Genomic DNA, 14,101 nt, shown 5'->3' with positions numbered 1-14,101 from the left:
CCCTTTTTAAAAGAAATGAATTACTTCTACGCATATAAAACCCCAGATGAATTGTTTCATACTGATTAAGAGAAGTCATCAGCTATCTCACTCCTCAAAAAAAACAATAAATAATTTTTGTTTTAAAAATGTTTGCAAAGTTAGGTGCTTTGTTGCAATGCATTTTGTACACAATGCAGGAAAAATATAACACATGTAGTTGTTTTCGTGTAATATAAAGATATGCTTTCAGGTGATTAGGATGTAGAACATTAAAATCATAACGAAAAGGGTACTTTCCCTTAACTTCTATCCAACTGGAGTTTCCTGTACTTTTTAATAGTTACTTGGTTCAGAAGTAAAATATATCATTGGATTTTAATTTTAATTAATTTGGGTATGTAACCGATCCAGATCTGGGTTTTAAAGATTAGATTTGCTTCTCTTCGAATTTAAAAAAATTAATGACCAATAATAGACGCTTTTTCTTATCTCTTACAGAAAAATTTCATAAGTAACTTGTTTTGGAAGTAATAATATCTCAATGGAATGTATCTTATTGAGTGAAAAGTCGATTAGTTTGTGTGGGATGTGTCTGACCCTAAATAGTCGGGTGTATACCCGATTAAAATTCGGGTTTAAAAGATTTAAATATTTTAAATCTTCAGAATGTATGACTAATAATTTACTTTCCTTTGGATTTAAGAACTCAAATCTTAAACTTGCATGACGAAAAAGTCATTTTCGTTTGATACATGTTACTCTAAAGGGGTTTCTTGTAAGTGTTTAGTAGTTACTTGGTTCAGTAGTAAAATCTATCAATGGAATATTATTTCTTGTGGGGGAAAGTAGATTATTTCGTGCAGAATGTGTAGGATGTAATACTTGATTACTTCTTAGATAATTCGTGTCTAGTTGACTTTAAAAACAACATTAAAATTTTTGCGTATGTATTTTTAGTTTAAGTTTTTATGGCTTGAAAGGTGGTTAATATTATAAACGTTATAATAAAGTGCCTTTTGGTGTAAATAAATCCCATGATATGTTTTATTATAGATAGTAGTCCCATCTTTTTTCTTTTTCTTTTTTTTTTTTTTTTGCATTTCATTAGTCATGTGGGTTTTTTTTAATTGCGTATATACAATTTTTATATTCATGACTATGTATCTGTTTGTGTGTTTTATTTTTCATTGTAGCAGTGTATCATATGTTTTGATCTTGTACAATATTGCTACATATTGTTTCATTTACTTTGGCATTTGTAATAAAATGTTCTTTTTAATTCAACACGTTGTTAATATTATCTTTCAAATTGGCAAAAAATCAGAGCAGACTAGACTCTGCTGGAAAAAATCAAGGTGAGTCGTTAAAAAAAAGAAATATTAACAATGTCATTAAATTTTAATGTACTTAAAAACTTACAAAATATGTTCGTTCCTTTATACAATAATTGTCAACCATACGTGAATATAAAAACGGATATTCCGAGTTATAAATATTCTTATATTATATATCGATACATATCGTGTCAAAAATAAAAGTCGATCACAAAAAGAAAAAATAATTTATCATGCATGTAAGTAAATAAGTTTCATGTCCAAACAAAGTATAACGTAAATTGTGGTTGGATTTTTCTTTCTGTCTGTAACATGTTGTTTACAAATGAACTACCTAACTAGGCAATCCTACCTATTGCGTTATTAAATGAACAAGAGTGTAACAATTCGAACTAGGAGTATTTATTAATCAAGTCTGTCATAAGATTACCAATTTGAATAAGAGCCAGATAGTCACTTTCTACTAAATCGGCCACGTCTCCTGTAGGAAGATTAAATTCACTTCTCGATATGTATGATGTTATATCAGCCCTGTTGAGCCCCATCAGGTTTTGAAAAGTGCACAATATGCTCTGCAATTTTCGGAATAAGGTAAGGATCTTCAAATTCACATGCGAGTAGATTTGTGTGCTTTTACCCCTGTTTTTGATGTCTTCGATGTACAAAATGGCTGCCGACACAAATGAATAATCCGAGTTTATATCGGACACTACCTGAAATCAAAACATTTTTTTCATTATTGTCTCACTGGCAAGACGAATAGCATTTATATTAAACCAAAAAATGAATGAAATGAAATGTTCGGTTGTACTTTATACAAATTTCTTTACAAAGATTTTTGAGATTACAAGAATTTAATTTATATCTATTATGTTAAGCCAATAGTCATTCTCATTTTACTTACATTATCTGTTCTTGGTAACACATTAAAATTAAGTCCGACTGCACTTCCGTTGGCGTCTTTGAATTGTAGTGCCTCCTCCTTCGATAACAAAATATCTTTCTTCTACAAATTCAAAATTTAAATCACGCTGATTAAATATGAGCAAACTTCATGTTTTAAGAAGATTTAAGATTTCGATTAATTGTAATCAGGCAATGTGCCTGGGACAGTTATTTTAAATCATTGATCCTTACAAATATATCTTTAGCGTCCCGAATCGCTGCTCTTGCCTCTCGAAACACAACAACACATGACCGTAGCATCTGACTGTTGTCTTCATTGGGAAGTTGAGTTGGTGTAAGAAATAGATCAAGGTTGAGGGACACGTTTGAACTTCCGCAGGGTGACTCCCAAATCTCTAGTTCTCTTGTTGGTTTAAGTGATGCTTTTGTCACAAAAAGTGATAAAACAACTAGGAAAAGTGCTGCAAATTAGTTAAAAAGTGTTTTATTGTAAACAATTGAAATTTATTAAAAAAACAATTTATTGTTTAAGGTAAAGTTTGGATTGATGACAGGTATGTTTATAACTTTATGGGTTTTAGAAAATTCTAGAGATAAAATGGCTAAAAAAAAGTCATACTATGTATTGATAAAAATGGTTATTCTTTCAAGAGAGTTGACAAAGATGTACTATTAAGAAAACGTGGAGGCGTTACCAGTCTGTTTCACAAATGTATTTCTTGAAAGACAGACATCAAAGAACAAGAAATAACACGGTCATGATGAATAGGTTTTACACAGATATAATGACATGACTTTCCAACATCAAACAAGTGACCTGTAAAACTGTGTTATCATCATATTTATCACCTATTTGACAAAGGTCCCAAGTGGAAATTTTGGGTTTTTGAAAAATATTTCTAAAATTTATTAGAAATGACAATGATACAAATTTTTTATTCCCGTTTTTCTTTATTCAGATGCTAAATTACTTAACGAAAACAACCTTCTATGCATTAAACTATTGTTTGCGTTGCAGTTAAAACCAAGGTTGTTGGTTGTTATTTATAGATACCAGTTTTTCTAGTCTAACACCGTTAAATCGTTACTAAATCAACTGCAATGGTTTCGTTAGTACAAACTCCAAAATTTATGATTATTTGAATTTGAAATCATTTGAACAGACGATGGATTGCAGTTTCATTTGGTTTTTTTCTTTTTTAGGTATCCTTACGTCTTTCAAAAGGTCTTCATATATTCATATTGCAAAAACAACATATGCAGAATAAGATGTACTGGTTTTGCATTTCATAAACTTTTTAGTATTTTCGTAATACAAGCTCTAATTCATTAATGGAACTTTTTTAAAAAAAAACCTTCACGAAATTATCATATTGACATATTTCTTTTGATACATATTTAAGAAAGAATCAAGTGTCTATATCTAAAAAAATGTTGTTACTTAATAAACCATGCAAACTTATTTAAAAGTTCTTACCATACTTAAACATGTTTCTCCTTCAGCAAACTCAACTAGGGTGAGTAAATAAAGTTTGCAAAGTTCTCAAATACATTTATTTGATGTTTGAACAAGGGAAGTTGCCAGATTCGTGATTCACGTTCAATTACAAGTGTTGTACGAAGTCTCGTCAGAAATGGACATCTGTAAACCCTTTTGCAAAATGCTACAGGGAATGTTTAAAAGAAAAATGGTACCCCTGGATGATCTGACGAAAACAGGTTTTCTTTTTCAGTTTTTGAATATATATTATAAAATTGGATAAAATAATTTGTTTCTCCTAGCATTTTCTTATTTCTTTGAGATTTTTTTAATAACATTTTCACAAATAATTTTCAATTTTCATGTTTAAATGAATTATGTTCTAGATATGTGAAAATCATTGCTGTCTTATTTTTTGTACTTCGTGGCGAAATAAATTTAAACAAATTTGGGAACAAAACTTAAATTTTCTTTATAAACGTACATTTTGACAACTAATATTAAATGATTAATTTGTTGATGATTAAATAAAAATGCCTATTAAATGAATGTTGCAAGAAAATGTTAAAACCCAATATCATCTGTAATTTTAATAGATCACTCGTAATGATAACTGATATAAAATATTACTAAACAAAGCACACATTATGATCTATTTTATTTTCGTTATTGATCATAAGTTAGAAACGAGTGTGACGTACTATTACACATTTGGTCAATATAATTGGTTTTTATCATTGTTTAACTTCAATTGTATATATAATATCAGTTAATTAATATTGCTTACAAATTCATTTGAAAAAAAAATATTCATTCGCATTTGTTATTTTCTATAAATTCAGACAATATTGAAATATTTTTACAACATGATTTGTAATCTTGTATTAAAGCACAGTACTTAATTTTCATTTACGGTGAATCTTATAATTGAGTACAAAGTAAGAAAACAATGTCTATTGTTTAGAAAATTGTTTTGATTATGGTTTCAGTCTCTAGATAAATGTACATTGAAACTAAGTGTTTTCATAGTACAAAAACCGGTTAAATTACATTAGAATTGCTTTTGCGTAGGTTTTCGATCGCTGGATATCTAAATATCTGTACGTATTAACTTTAATGCAAATACCGGTTGATTAACTTTGAAAATCGTCATTAAACACAGCCAACTTAAAATATCGGTGTATTTAATTCAGTTTTAGAATATTGATGCATCGTGTAAGATACGCACTAATTAATCATGACACTCAAATATTCTACTACGTATTTTTAAAAAGGGGCATGTTCGTTGTTCAATTTGAAGAATGTAAATCAGCTCGAATTAAAAAGATTATATCTTTACATTGTACATACCAAGAAATATTTTCTAAAACTTTCATCATATGACGTACATGTATTTTACACAATGACTATCTAAAGTACATCAAGGTACACGGAATAGAAACATTTAACATACCTCGGTCCATGTCTCACAATGTTGGATTGTCCAGATCAGTTTCAATAAATGTAATATGAGGACTGAAAAACATTCGACTTATATAGTGTCTTTTTGTAAAGGAACTTGTTACTTGAAATAGCATTGTTTTATTTTAAGGAGCGCTTATCTTGACGAAACGGGGAAATATTATTTGTAATATCCCCAAAAAATGTCATCAAAGAATTACAAAATATAATAATAAAAGAAACCAATTACCAGGTCAAAGACATCTGACAAAGTATTTTCATTGGCCACAAAACTGCAACGATGTAAACAATGTTTATGAATTTGTCGAGTTTGCACTTGCAACATTTTTACGGAGGTGTATCGTAAGATTGTAAAAATTGATTGATATTATAGCTCTATGACTGCATATTTGACACTATGAAAACATTGTTTATGCGGAATAAACATCTTTGTGTATTTCTTGTGCCAGGCGTTTTGGACAACCAGCTATCTAAACCTCCCAGACGCGGAAAAGATCAGAGCATTCACTAACCATGTTTTGAAATAAAACGTGCAATGTCTTTGAAATATTATTACACAATAAAATGTTAAAAATTCGACAAATACAAAATTATTAAATGTTGTACTGATTAGTATAAATGTTTAAAGATTTTTTTGCGTTCATGTCTGATTTTTTTAATTTGAGATTTTAATTATATCATCATTTTGGTTTATTAAGAATTTTACCAACTAATGACATTTTTTACAACACAGTTTGGGTTGTCATTAATTAAAACACTGTATTCAAAAATATAGAAGGAAATGAAATATTTGGTTTATTTTGAAGCATAAATTACATGATCATAAAGATATTATGTCAAAATATATTTCTCTGTTAATTTGTCTTTTTAATCAGTTGAGAAACTACCAAGAACGATCCTCAGTTTTATTTTTGTGAAGATATTTTCTGTAGAATGAGTAACATAGATTTGTTTCAAAGACACAAATTAGATAATAGTATTTAAGAAAGTGAAATAGACAGAAAAAAGACACGACAAATGTGAATATTTTCTCGCTCATTGTGGAAGACATTCATGTTTGTACATTCTGATTCTGTTAAATGAATTGGATATTAAACCGCTGAAGTATTCATATTTCCAATTGAGAATATTGACACACTAAAGTTTTCTTTTAACAAAAAAAACTTCAAACAAATGTTGATAGAATTGAAAATAGCGTTTTGTTGGTGAGTTTATCCCGCTGTGTCACATGTTGCTAAGCAATATATTTACATCCTTAGTGTATTTCCTCCGTTATTCTTAAAACAAACTCAATAGTGTTAAGTGTTTATATGTCTACTGACGAAACTGATAAGTGTTGGTAGATAAAATTTAATCTTTAAATAAAACAACACAACTTTTGAAAATTCAGTTAATTTTCAACGATTTTTACATTTTGTTACAGGACAGGATGTGATGGCCCAATGAAGCATTAGTCACTAATTATATTTCTGCGGGTGAAGCATGAAGAATAGGTAAGTAATTATTTACTTATGCTGAGCACTCTTCACCCATACATAAAAACTAACTGCATTCCCAGCTTCACTGTAGTTTTAATCCAATTTCGCAAATTGTTCAAAATAAGGTATGTGAAAACGCATATTAAATTTCGTGGAGAGACAGTAAATCGATCCATAAAACGTGTGTAATTTTTTGTTGGCGGAGGTACCCGTTGTGATATCCTCTGAATTTTTTTTTTTCAAAAACGTGCACTTTAATTTTACAGGTCAGTAACATTCAATATATGAATTCTTTTCTTACCATGTATAATGTTATAAAAAAAATTATTATATCAATCGCCCTTTCTCTTTTAGTGTCGTAACTTGTTTCTTAAAATAACGAAGTAATTGGCAACAGAATGATGTGAAAACCATATAGAAAAAAAGTTATGATTTTTTTTTCAATATACTTCAGTTTCGGACGTAAGACGGTCTCGTCACGAATTATCAATTAAAGTTTTGCTCCAAGTCATTAACATTTTAACAAAATGAAGTCGAGGATGAATTCCATTTCATACTTATCTGTCCATTTTATAAAAGTCTACGGGTATTGTATTTAAAAAAATATTACTGGTCTCGTCCTTCAATGTTTAAGTTAGTTCAACTCCTTGCCATTCATAATCGCAAACAATTGTTCCATCTCGCAATGTTTCTGCGTGAGGCAGGTAAAAAACGGGATGTCGGATAACTAGTACATCCAACTGATGTATTATTACTATCACTATTATTATTAATATTACTATTATTATCATTATTATCATTATTATAATCATTTGATTTATTGATTTATAGGGTCTCTCCTCCTATGAATGTACATGTATGAATAATATTTTTTTAGAATATTGTTTAACGTCAATAGCGAACTGTTTGATTTTGATTGGATAGAGTGTAGCATTATATATTTATAATTATGTACATATGTTTCAACAGCTTATAATTCATTTGAATTTAGCCAATAAACAATACAATACAACAATTAATCAGAATTTATCTACCTAAAATCACATAAAAAATTCGGTCATAAATATTTAGTCGCATTACATGAGCCCAGTTTTCTAATTTTCGTCGACCTTTCAGACTCATAATTTACTTTTTTATGAAAACACTAACGAGTTTATTTAATGCCAATAATTGTACGAGGTGTTTAAAATTCTATTTTACATCTTCATGAATGATAAGGAATCGCTTTTTTATTACGTGTGCTATGAAAAAGGTTTTATAGTCGTATTCAGAATTATGTAAATATCAATTTTTATCTCCTTTATCATGAGATCAGATCAGATAGAAAATTGTATTGTCGGGATGAATTTTATTGCTGTTAAACTTATGATTGTGTATAGCTTCTTGGGGATGCAAATTCGTGGGCAATAGTTACCCACGAAAGTCACGAACACTGGTCCCGCACGAACAATGACGATTTCACAGTTAATAAAAGATGCTTTTTTTCAATATCCAACGTTTGAACACAGGTTCATGTTTAATGGACTAATCTGCCAGGTATACAACAAAAGGCATATATATCATGGCGAGTTCTTTTTATTTTTGGGTGAACGTTTTTGGCTTTTCTTATATTTAACAAGGTATATACCAAATTAAAGAAAATGCCTTTCAGTATGTTATCCTTAATTTATGTTTAATTATCATCAGTTTATGTTTAATTTACGGACTTCAACGTAACCTAATGGTTTCTCTTAAGCTTTTATCTTATTTCTTAAACATTAAAAAATTAATTTTTAAAACGTTTAATAAACAATATCAAGTTTAATTGAGATTACACCAATGATTCAATCAGTTTTTTCGGTCTTGAAAAATTGGATCTTACGAACTGAACTCAGTTCAAAAAACGCTTTTTTATGGAAAGTTATCTTCAAAATCGTCAATCTAGAAAAACCCACAATAGTCTAAACAACGCTAAAGGGAGACGCAATATCTGTTTTACTATCAGAAAATCGGTATAGATCTATGAATCATAACACCTTTTTATCTTACTCCACAATGTAACAAGCAAATGCGGTTATTATGCCTTGTTGTCGTCTTGTTCTCCCATTCTTCCGGATACTTATTTTAACAATACAGCATGCTATATTTAACCCTTTCCGTGGAGTCCGTGATGTCATACCTGTCCAGATATGAGTGTTACCTGAATCACAGCGAACACGACCTGATACATACATGGACGACCTTCAGAGGTGATGCTCAAATAAGGTTTGTTGTCTCTGAATTTAGGTTTTCTGACATGCAGTATATTTTGCCAGTAATGATGAGGTCGTAATTTGTCAAGAAAAACCACCAAGGTCGAACCTATGATGCATGGTGGATTCTACTTTTTAGAACCTTGAAATGATAAATATAAATGTTAAACGTTATTGTCTTTAGAGTTTATGACTTATTTTTTACATCTATTTCAATTTTTTATATCTTTTGAAAGTTAATAACCACACACGTCTGTTGGGTTGAACTACATGACCCATTAAAGAAGGAAATAAAATTCAAAGAAACCATTCACCAGTGCAACATGGGTATAGATAATCATTAATCTACTCATTCTGTTTTCAATACTGATCATCGTTAGTCGTTAGTCAACAATGTATATCCAAAGCAAGGTGTTACATTGTGAACATGTGTTTGTCTTGTTTTTTATTATCTTTATTACAAAATAAAGGCTTTATTGATGTTAATTAGCATGCAATTTGTTGTACAATGTTGTAATTGTTTGTTGATCCAATCCAGAATATTTTTGAGCACAAATAAGATTCGATGTGATCATGATTTCGGCAGAAAATCTCTTGAAACCTGCTTGTTTCCATTTCATCAAAAGAAAGAATATCTTTATATTAATTATTTATTCTTTTCGAAAATCCACCTTCCCTAATTGAGACATTTATCTGTGTCCGTTAGGTATATGATGAAAGAACAAGATATTTTGTCATACAAGCTAACTTCCTTATTTATTTATTCATTTTTTCAAGCTGATTGTTCTTTTCTCTTTTATGCAAATATTCTCTCTTATGAGGTTTTTTTTCTCTCACACACAACAACTTTTCATATGAACAGTTCCTCAAACCACCTTTCCTATAACTCCTAGCCTATTTCAGACCTTTTGATACAAACAAAAATGAAAAATTCTCATCTGCACCTTCCAGGAGGCATGGTATTCTATTACTTCTTCATACTTGCTCGCTTCTACATCAAAATTCAAATACTGGAACCTCCATCCTTATCATAAAAGTTTCCCATAGTGCTCCATGAACAATTACCCCTTCCTAGTTGGATTCCTAGTTCTTATTTGTCTGAAATATGATAAAACGTGCCACTCAGGCAATAAGGTTATTGAATATTTATGGGCAACAGGTGGGTGGACTATGGGCGACGAAAAAAGGCTACTTAAACTTGGAAAGTCAGTAATATGTTTACACCCTTATGAGTTTACCAACTACAAATGTGAACGATATATTGCTCAACTTAAAACAGACAACTGTCATATCAATGGATTTTGTAAATAAACACGACTTAATTGATATTGTGGGTTTTTTCGGAAAAACTAAACATGAAATTGGTTAACCATTTAAACGAAAGTTGATCCCGATTCAGTACAGCTGTTGGAGATTAAACATAGCTGTAAAAAAGTGAAGAAAAAAAAGATGATTTTCATTTTTTTCTAATTAATGCTTTTAATTAGATTTATGTCTAATTAAGACTACTAGAGTTTTTTTTATCTAACAAGGTATAAATTAACATAAGCAGGAGTTTATCAGTTGTGCAAAATACATGGATGCATATTTAGAGTCATTTGAAAGGTAAACCATAACGTTGGTATGTGAGTGCAGTCTCATGGACATGTGTTTTATTAGAATAAAAAGACTATGTTGCCATAATTATCATTGTAGAAATTAATGCTTGGTAACAACAAAATCTAAAATATCCATGCAATTTAGTCATAACATTTCGTTTACATGATATTACTTAATAATAAGTAGCAACAATTTATTCATAAAGAGAAACTAAAACTTTTAACAATATGTTTTAAAACATAATGAAGACAAAGACACTGAACATTTCAAAGTATAATGTTTAACATCTTTTAACATTTTAGGCGTCAGTGAATTAGTATCATTACCAAATAGAGAAACCCTACACTTGTTTTTGAACTAGACCAGCTCCGAGGGCTTCTTACGACGACAATCAGATCAAATAACCAATGCATTTGACAAAAGCTTCTAGAAAGATTTTAGTCGTTTAACCCTTTTCTATTTTGTAAATGCACATGCATGTGTGCAATGATATCCATTCTTTGGAATTTCCATTTTTCAAGATAGTATGACGGCGATTGAAGATAAAAATGTGCAGGTACATACTTTTCACCAAATGCAAGTTTCACAGACCACTGCAAAGTTATCAGCTTTTTGTGTGTGAGTCATTGAGGGATTTCAACACCACAAGCATTTGGCACTCAACAATCAACGATGTTGAAATTAATTAACATTTTTTATGAAAACAAGGATGCTCAAAATACTAGGCAAGTATTGATAAAATCTTTTTCTGAATATGTTTGCAGATTTTCAAGATGGATAGCGTAAATTCTTTTGTAAATAAGAAATATTATCATCTTGAAATTGAAATTTATGGGATCCAAGCATTTTATGCATAATGTATATTTCTTTCCTAATTCGGTATTACATTCTAAGAAAGATAATGAGATTTTTATATTTCAATACGTTTAATGGTGTTTTTTTTCACTTTTATGCTTAATTGTATTTGCAAAGGAAAATTTAGCACAGAAATGTTTTAGTTTAGTTCAATTTAAATCTTATTGTAGTTTAGGTTTTTATTGTGGTGATTTACTTTCACTACGACTCATGTGAATTTAATTTGCGATTTTACTTATAAAAGTCTTGCATAAAAAACAATTGATAAAAGCCTTCTTCATTTTCATAGTAACATTCTTCGACATGTGCGTTTAACATGTATGTCTAGAAAGTTTTGTCACTCATAGTCTTTTGAATTAATTAGAAATTTTTCTTAATTTATTCTTTTCACATTATTACATTATTGCATTTAAGGAGAGGGCTGTACGATTTTATCAGAGGATGCAAAGAAAAAGTAAGTATTTACTTACAGTAAACCCTATCGAATCTAACCATCGATAACCTGTTTCTTGAGACTGTTTTCTTTTATTCATATTTTATATTAAGCGAGACACTGAGCAGAAAATATATCAGTTTTGTGTTGAAAGGACAAGAAGACATTACACAAATTCTTGAGACGCGTTAGAAGAGAGTAGTATAGTCATAGGTTAATTTTAAGCCCTCGTCATCTGTCTAAAGGGGTCTTTTTAGAGGCCCTCCTCTCACTTCCTCTTTCACATATAGTTGCTGATTAAGAGTTATCGAAATATCGTAAATTTCCTTGTACATATATATACACATTTTACTATTTGAGGCCTCACTATTTTGTGACTAATAAGAGAGGTCGGAAAAACGTATATTTAAGAACATTTCTACTTTTTTTTATAATATTATGCATGGCAATCTGTGTTTTTCTACACATTTAGACAATGTTTAATTTAAATTTATTAATCGTCAGAGAACTTCATTTGACTTATCAAAATACTGTATTATGAATTTTTAAAGAAGGGAAATTATAAACAATTTTAATGATATAATTATAATCGTATCATTATGGTTTACATTTTAAATCACTGGTGTAATAAACAGTAGTATATTGCATGTAAAATATAAGTGGTTAATATATTAGACATTACGTAAATCGTGTTTATAATGGCGTAGTATATTGTGTTTCACTTGCTCTTGGTGTGTACAGCATGGATCTTGTGATGACAATCTTATACAAATGATACACCATATATCCCTATTGAACTATTGCAATCTGATGTGATAATTGTATGACATATCAAAGCATTAATTCATTCAAAATAACACCTCGTACGTCAAAGAAGTGAAAACAATGTTATCTATGAATAAAAGATCTATTTCTGCTTTTGTAAATGTATCTTACTAAGCTTAAGATGGTAGGAACATATTGAATGTATACATCCGCATCAGCTGCTTCTATAGAACAGTTAATTGATTCAACAATGCAATAACAAAATTAGATCAACAGGATGTAATATTAACTATCATTAGTTTATCTACACATAGCATGTACACATGTACACATCTAGAGGATGGACGGGGAGTTAAGTCTGGACCCCCCCCCCCCCGGAAAATTCAAACTTCTTAAATTATTTTCTTAAACCGATGATATTGCCTCGGACCCCCCCCCCCCCCCCCGAAAACTTAAATTATATCCTAATTCCACCCCATCCCCCTTCTCATGAATTTTTTTTTCTGAATCCGGGCATGCATTGTTAACTCGTTTAATCTAATCTATTTATCATCATTTATACGCCTGGCTACCTTTGTTTCAAAACGGTATTCACAATTTTTGTTGTTTTGTTTTAAAGACCTTATTTTGCAATAAAGACCATTTCGATCAACTCTCAAAGGAGTCCTTGAAAGAAAACAATCGTTTGCTTGACTTTAAGAAAATATTGTTTTATTATGTTTTTATTTCGTTTTGCCCTTACAGAAGATTGCTGATGCCTATATACCATTACATATATAGTTATTGCTCTTTCATGATAGATACCCGAGAATTATATATAGAGTATTAAGAGGGATGAAAGACTCAATTTTGAGGAATTCAAATTCTTAAAAGCTTGGCCATGAATTTCATTATAAGCAAATATTTGGATATCATCATAGGTTGACGACCTGGTACTGTATAAATCATAATTTTTTTTTTTTACCTAAAACTTCTTATATTTTCGCTCCCTATTAAAACACTAGATAAATAATACATTGATATCACAATTCGTCTTATTTGAAGTAAGAGTTATCTAGGAAATTAAATTTTTAGAACACGCTTAAATATTTTGAACTGTAAGACAAATATTGATATTTTATAAATGTGCATTACATTTTTGTTGTTGTTGTTGTTTTAATTGATCATTATTTACACATTTGATAATGATACATATTTTATACATATTACTGGAATATTAATAGAGGTATCATCACATCTTGGGGTAGATTTTATGTAAAGGATTTAGCAGCTCGTGATGTCGATCGTTTACTTAATAATTTACAAGTACACTCAAGCGGTGTCGCGGTAAATATTTACCTTTTTTCATATTACGGACACCTGTTGCATGAAGAGAGGTTGTTTCAGCGCAGAGTTCGCGACATGGTGCGGACATTTTTATTCAACTTACCGCTTGGATGTGTTTTATCAATAATCTGCATTCACAAGTCTTGTTTGTTGCAATGTGGGTTGTTGTGGTTTTTTTTAAAGAAGCGGGACACCATCGATTGTGAACGGAATTTAAATTAAACGTGTGTGATCTGGCTGTCGCGAGTTAC

The 14,101-nt window shown here is 30.0% G+C and overlaps 1 protein-coding gene across 4 annotated transcripts; it reads right to left on the bottom strand.

Moving 5' to 3' along the window:
* Positions 1-1,371: 1,371 nt before the first annotated feature.
* On the bottom strand, positions 1,372-14,074 carry LOC128175601 (uncharacterized). 4 transcript variants are annotated; one of them, XM_052841358.1, is made up of 4 exons: positions 13,954-14,074; positions 2,454-2,683; positions 2,221-2,322; positions 1,372-2,029 (listed from the first exon to the last, which is right to left on the bottom strand). In XM_052841358.1, exons 1-4 carry the CDS (start codon positions 13,982-13,984, stop codon positions 1,709-1,711), a joined length of 684 nt encoding a protein of 227 aa, XP_052697318.1. In that variant the 5' UTR covers positions 13,985-14,074; the 3' UTR covers positions 1,372-1,708. The 4 variants fall into 4 exon arrangements, with proteins under 4 accessions (XP_052697318.1, XP_052697321.1, XP_052697320.1 ...); XM_052841361.1 differs by having other exon boundaries at positions 2,221-2,298; XM_052841360.1 differs by lacking the exon at positions 13,954-14,074 and adding an exon at positions 5,156-5,203.
* Between the last annotated feature and the right edge of the window lie 27 nt (positions 14,075-14,101).

This window comes from Crassostrea angulata, chromosome 3 (assembly GCF_025612915.1).
Source record: "Crassostrea angulata isolate pt1a10 chromosome 3, ASM2561291v2, whole genome shotgun sequence".
NCBI lineage: Eukaryota > Metazoa > Mollusca > Bivalvia > Ostreida > Ostreidae > Magallana > Magallana angulata.
Note: the sequence above shows the minus strand (reverse complement) of the source record. Positions and strands in the feature narration are given on the sequence as shown.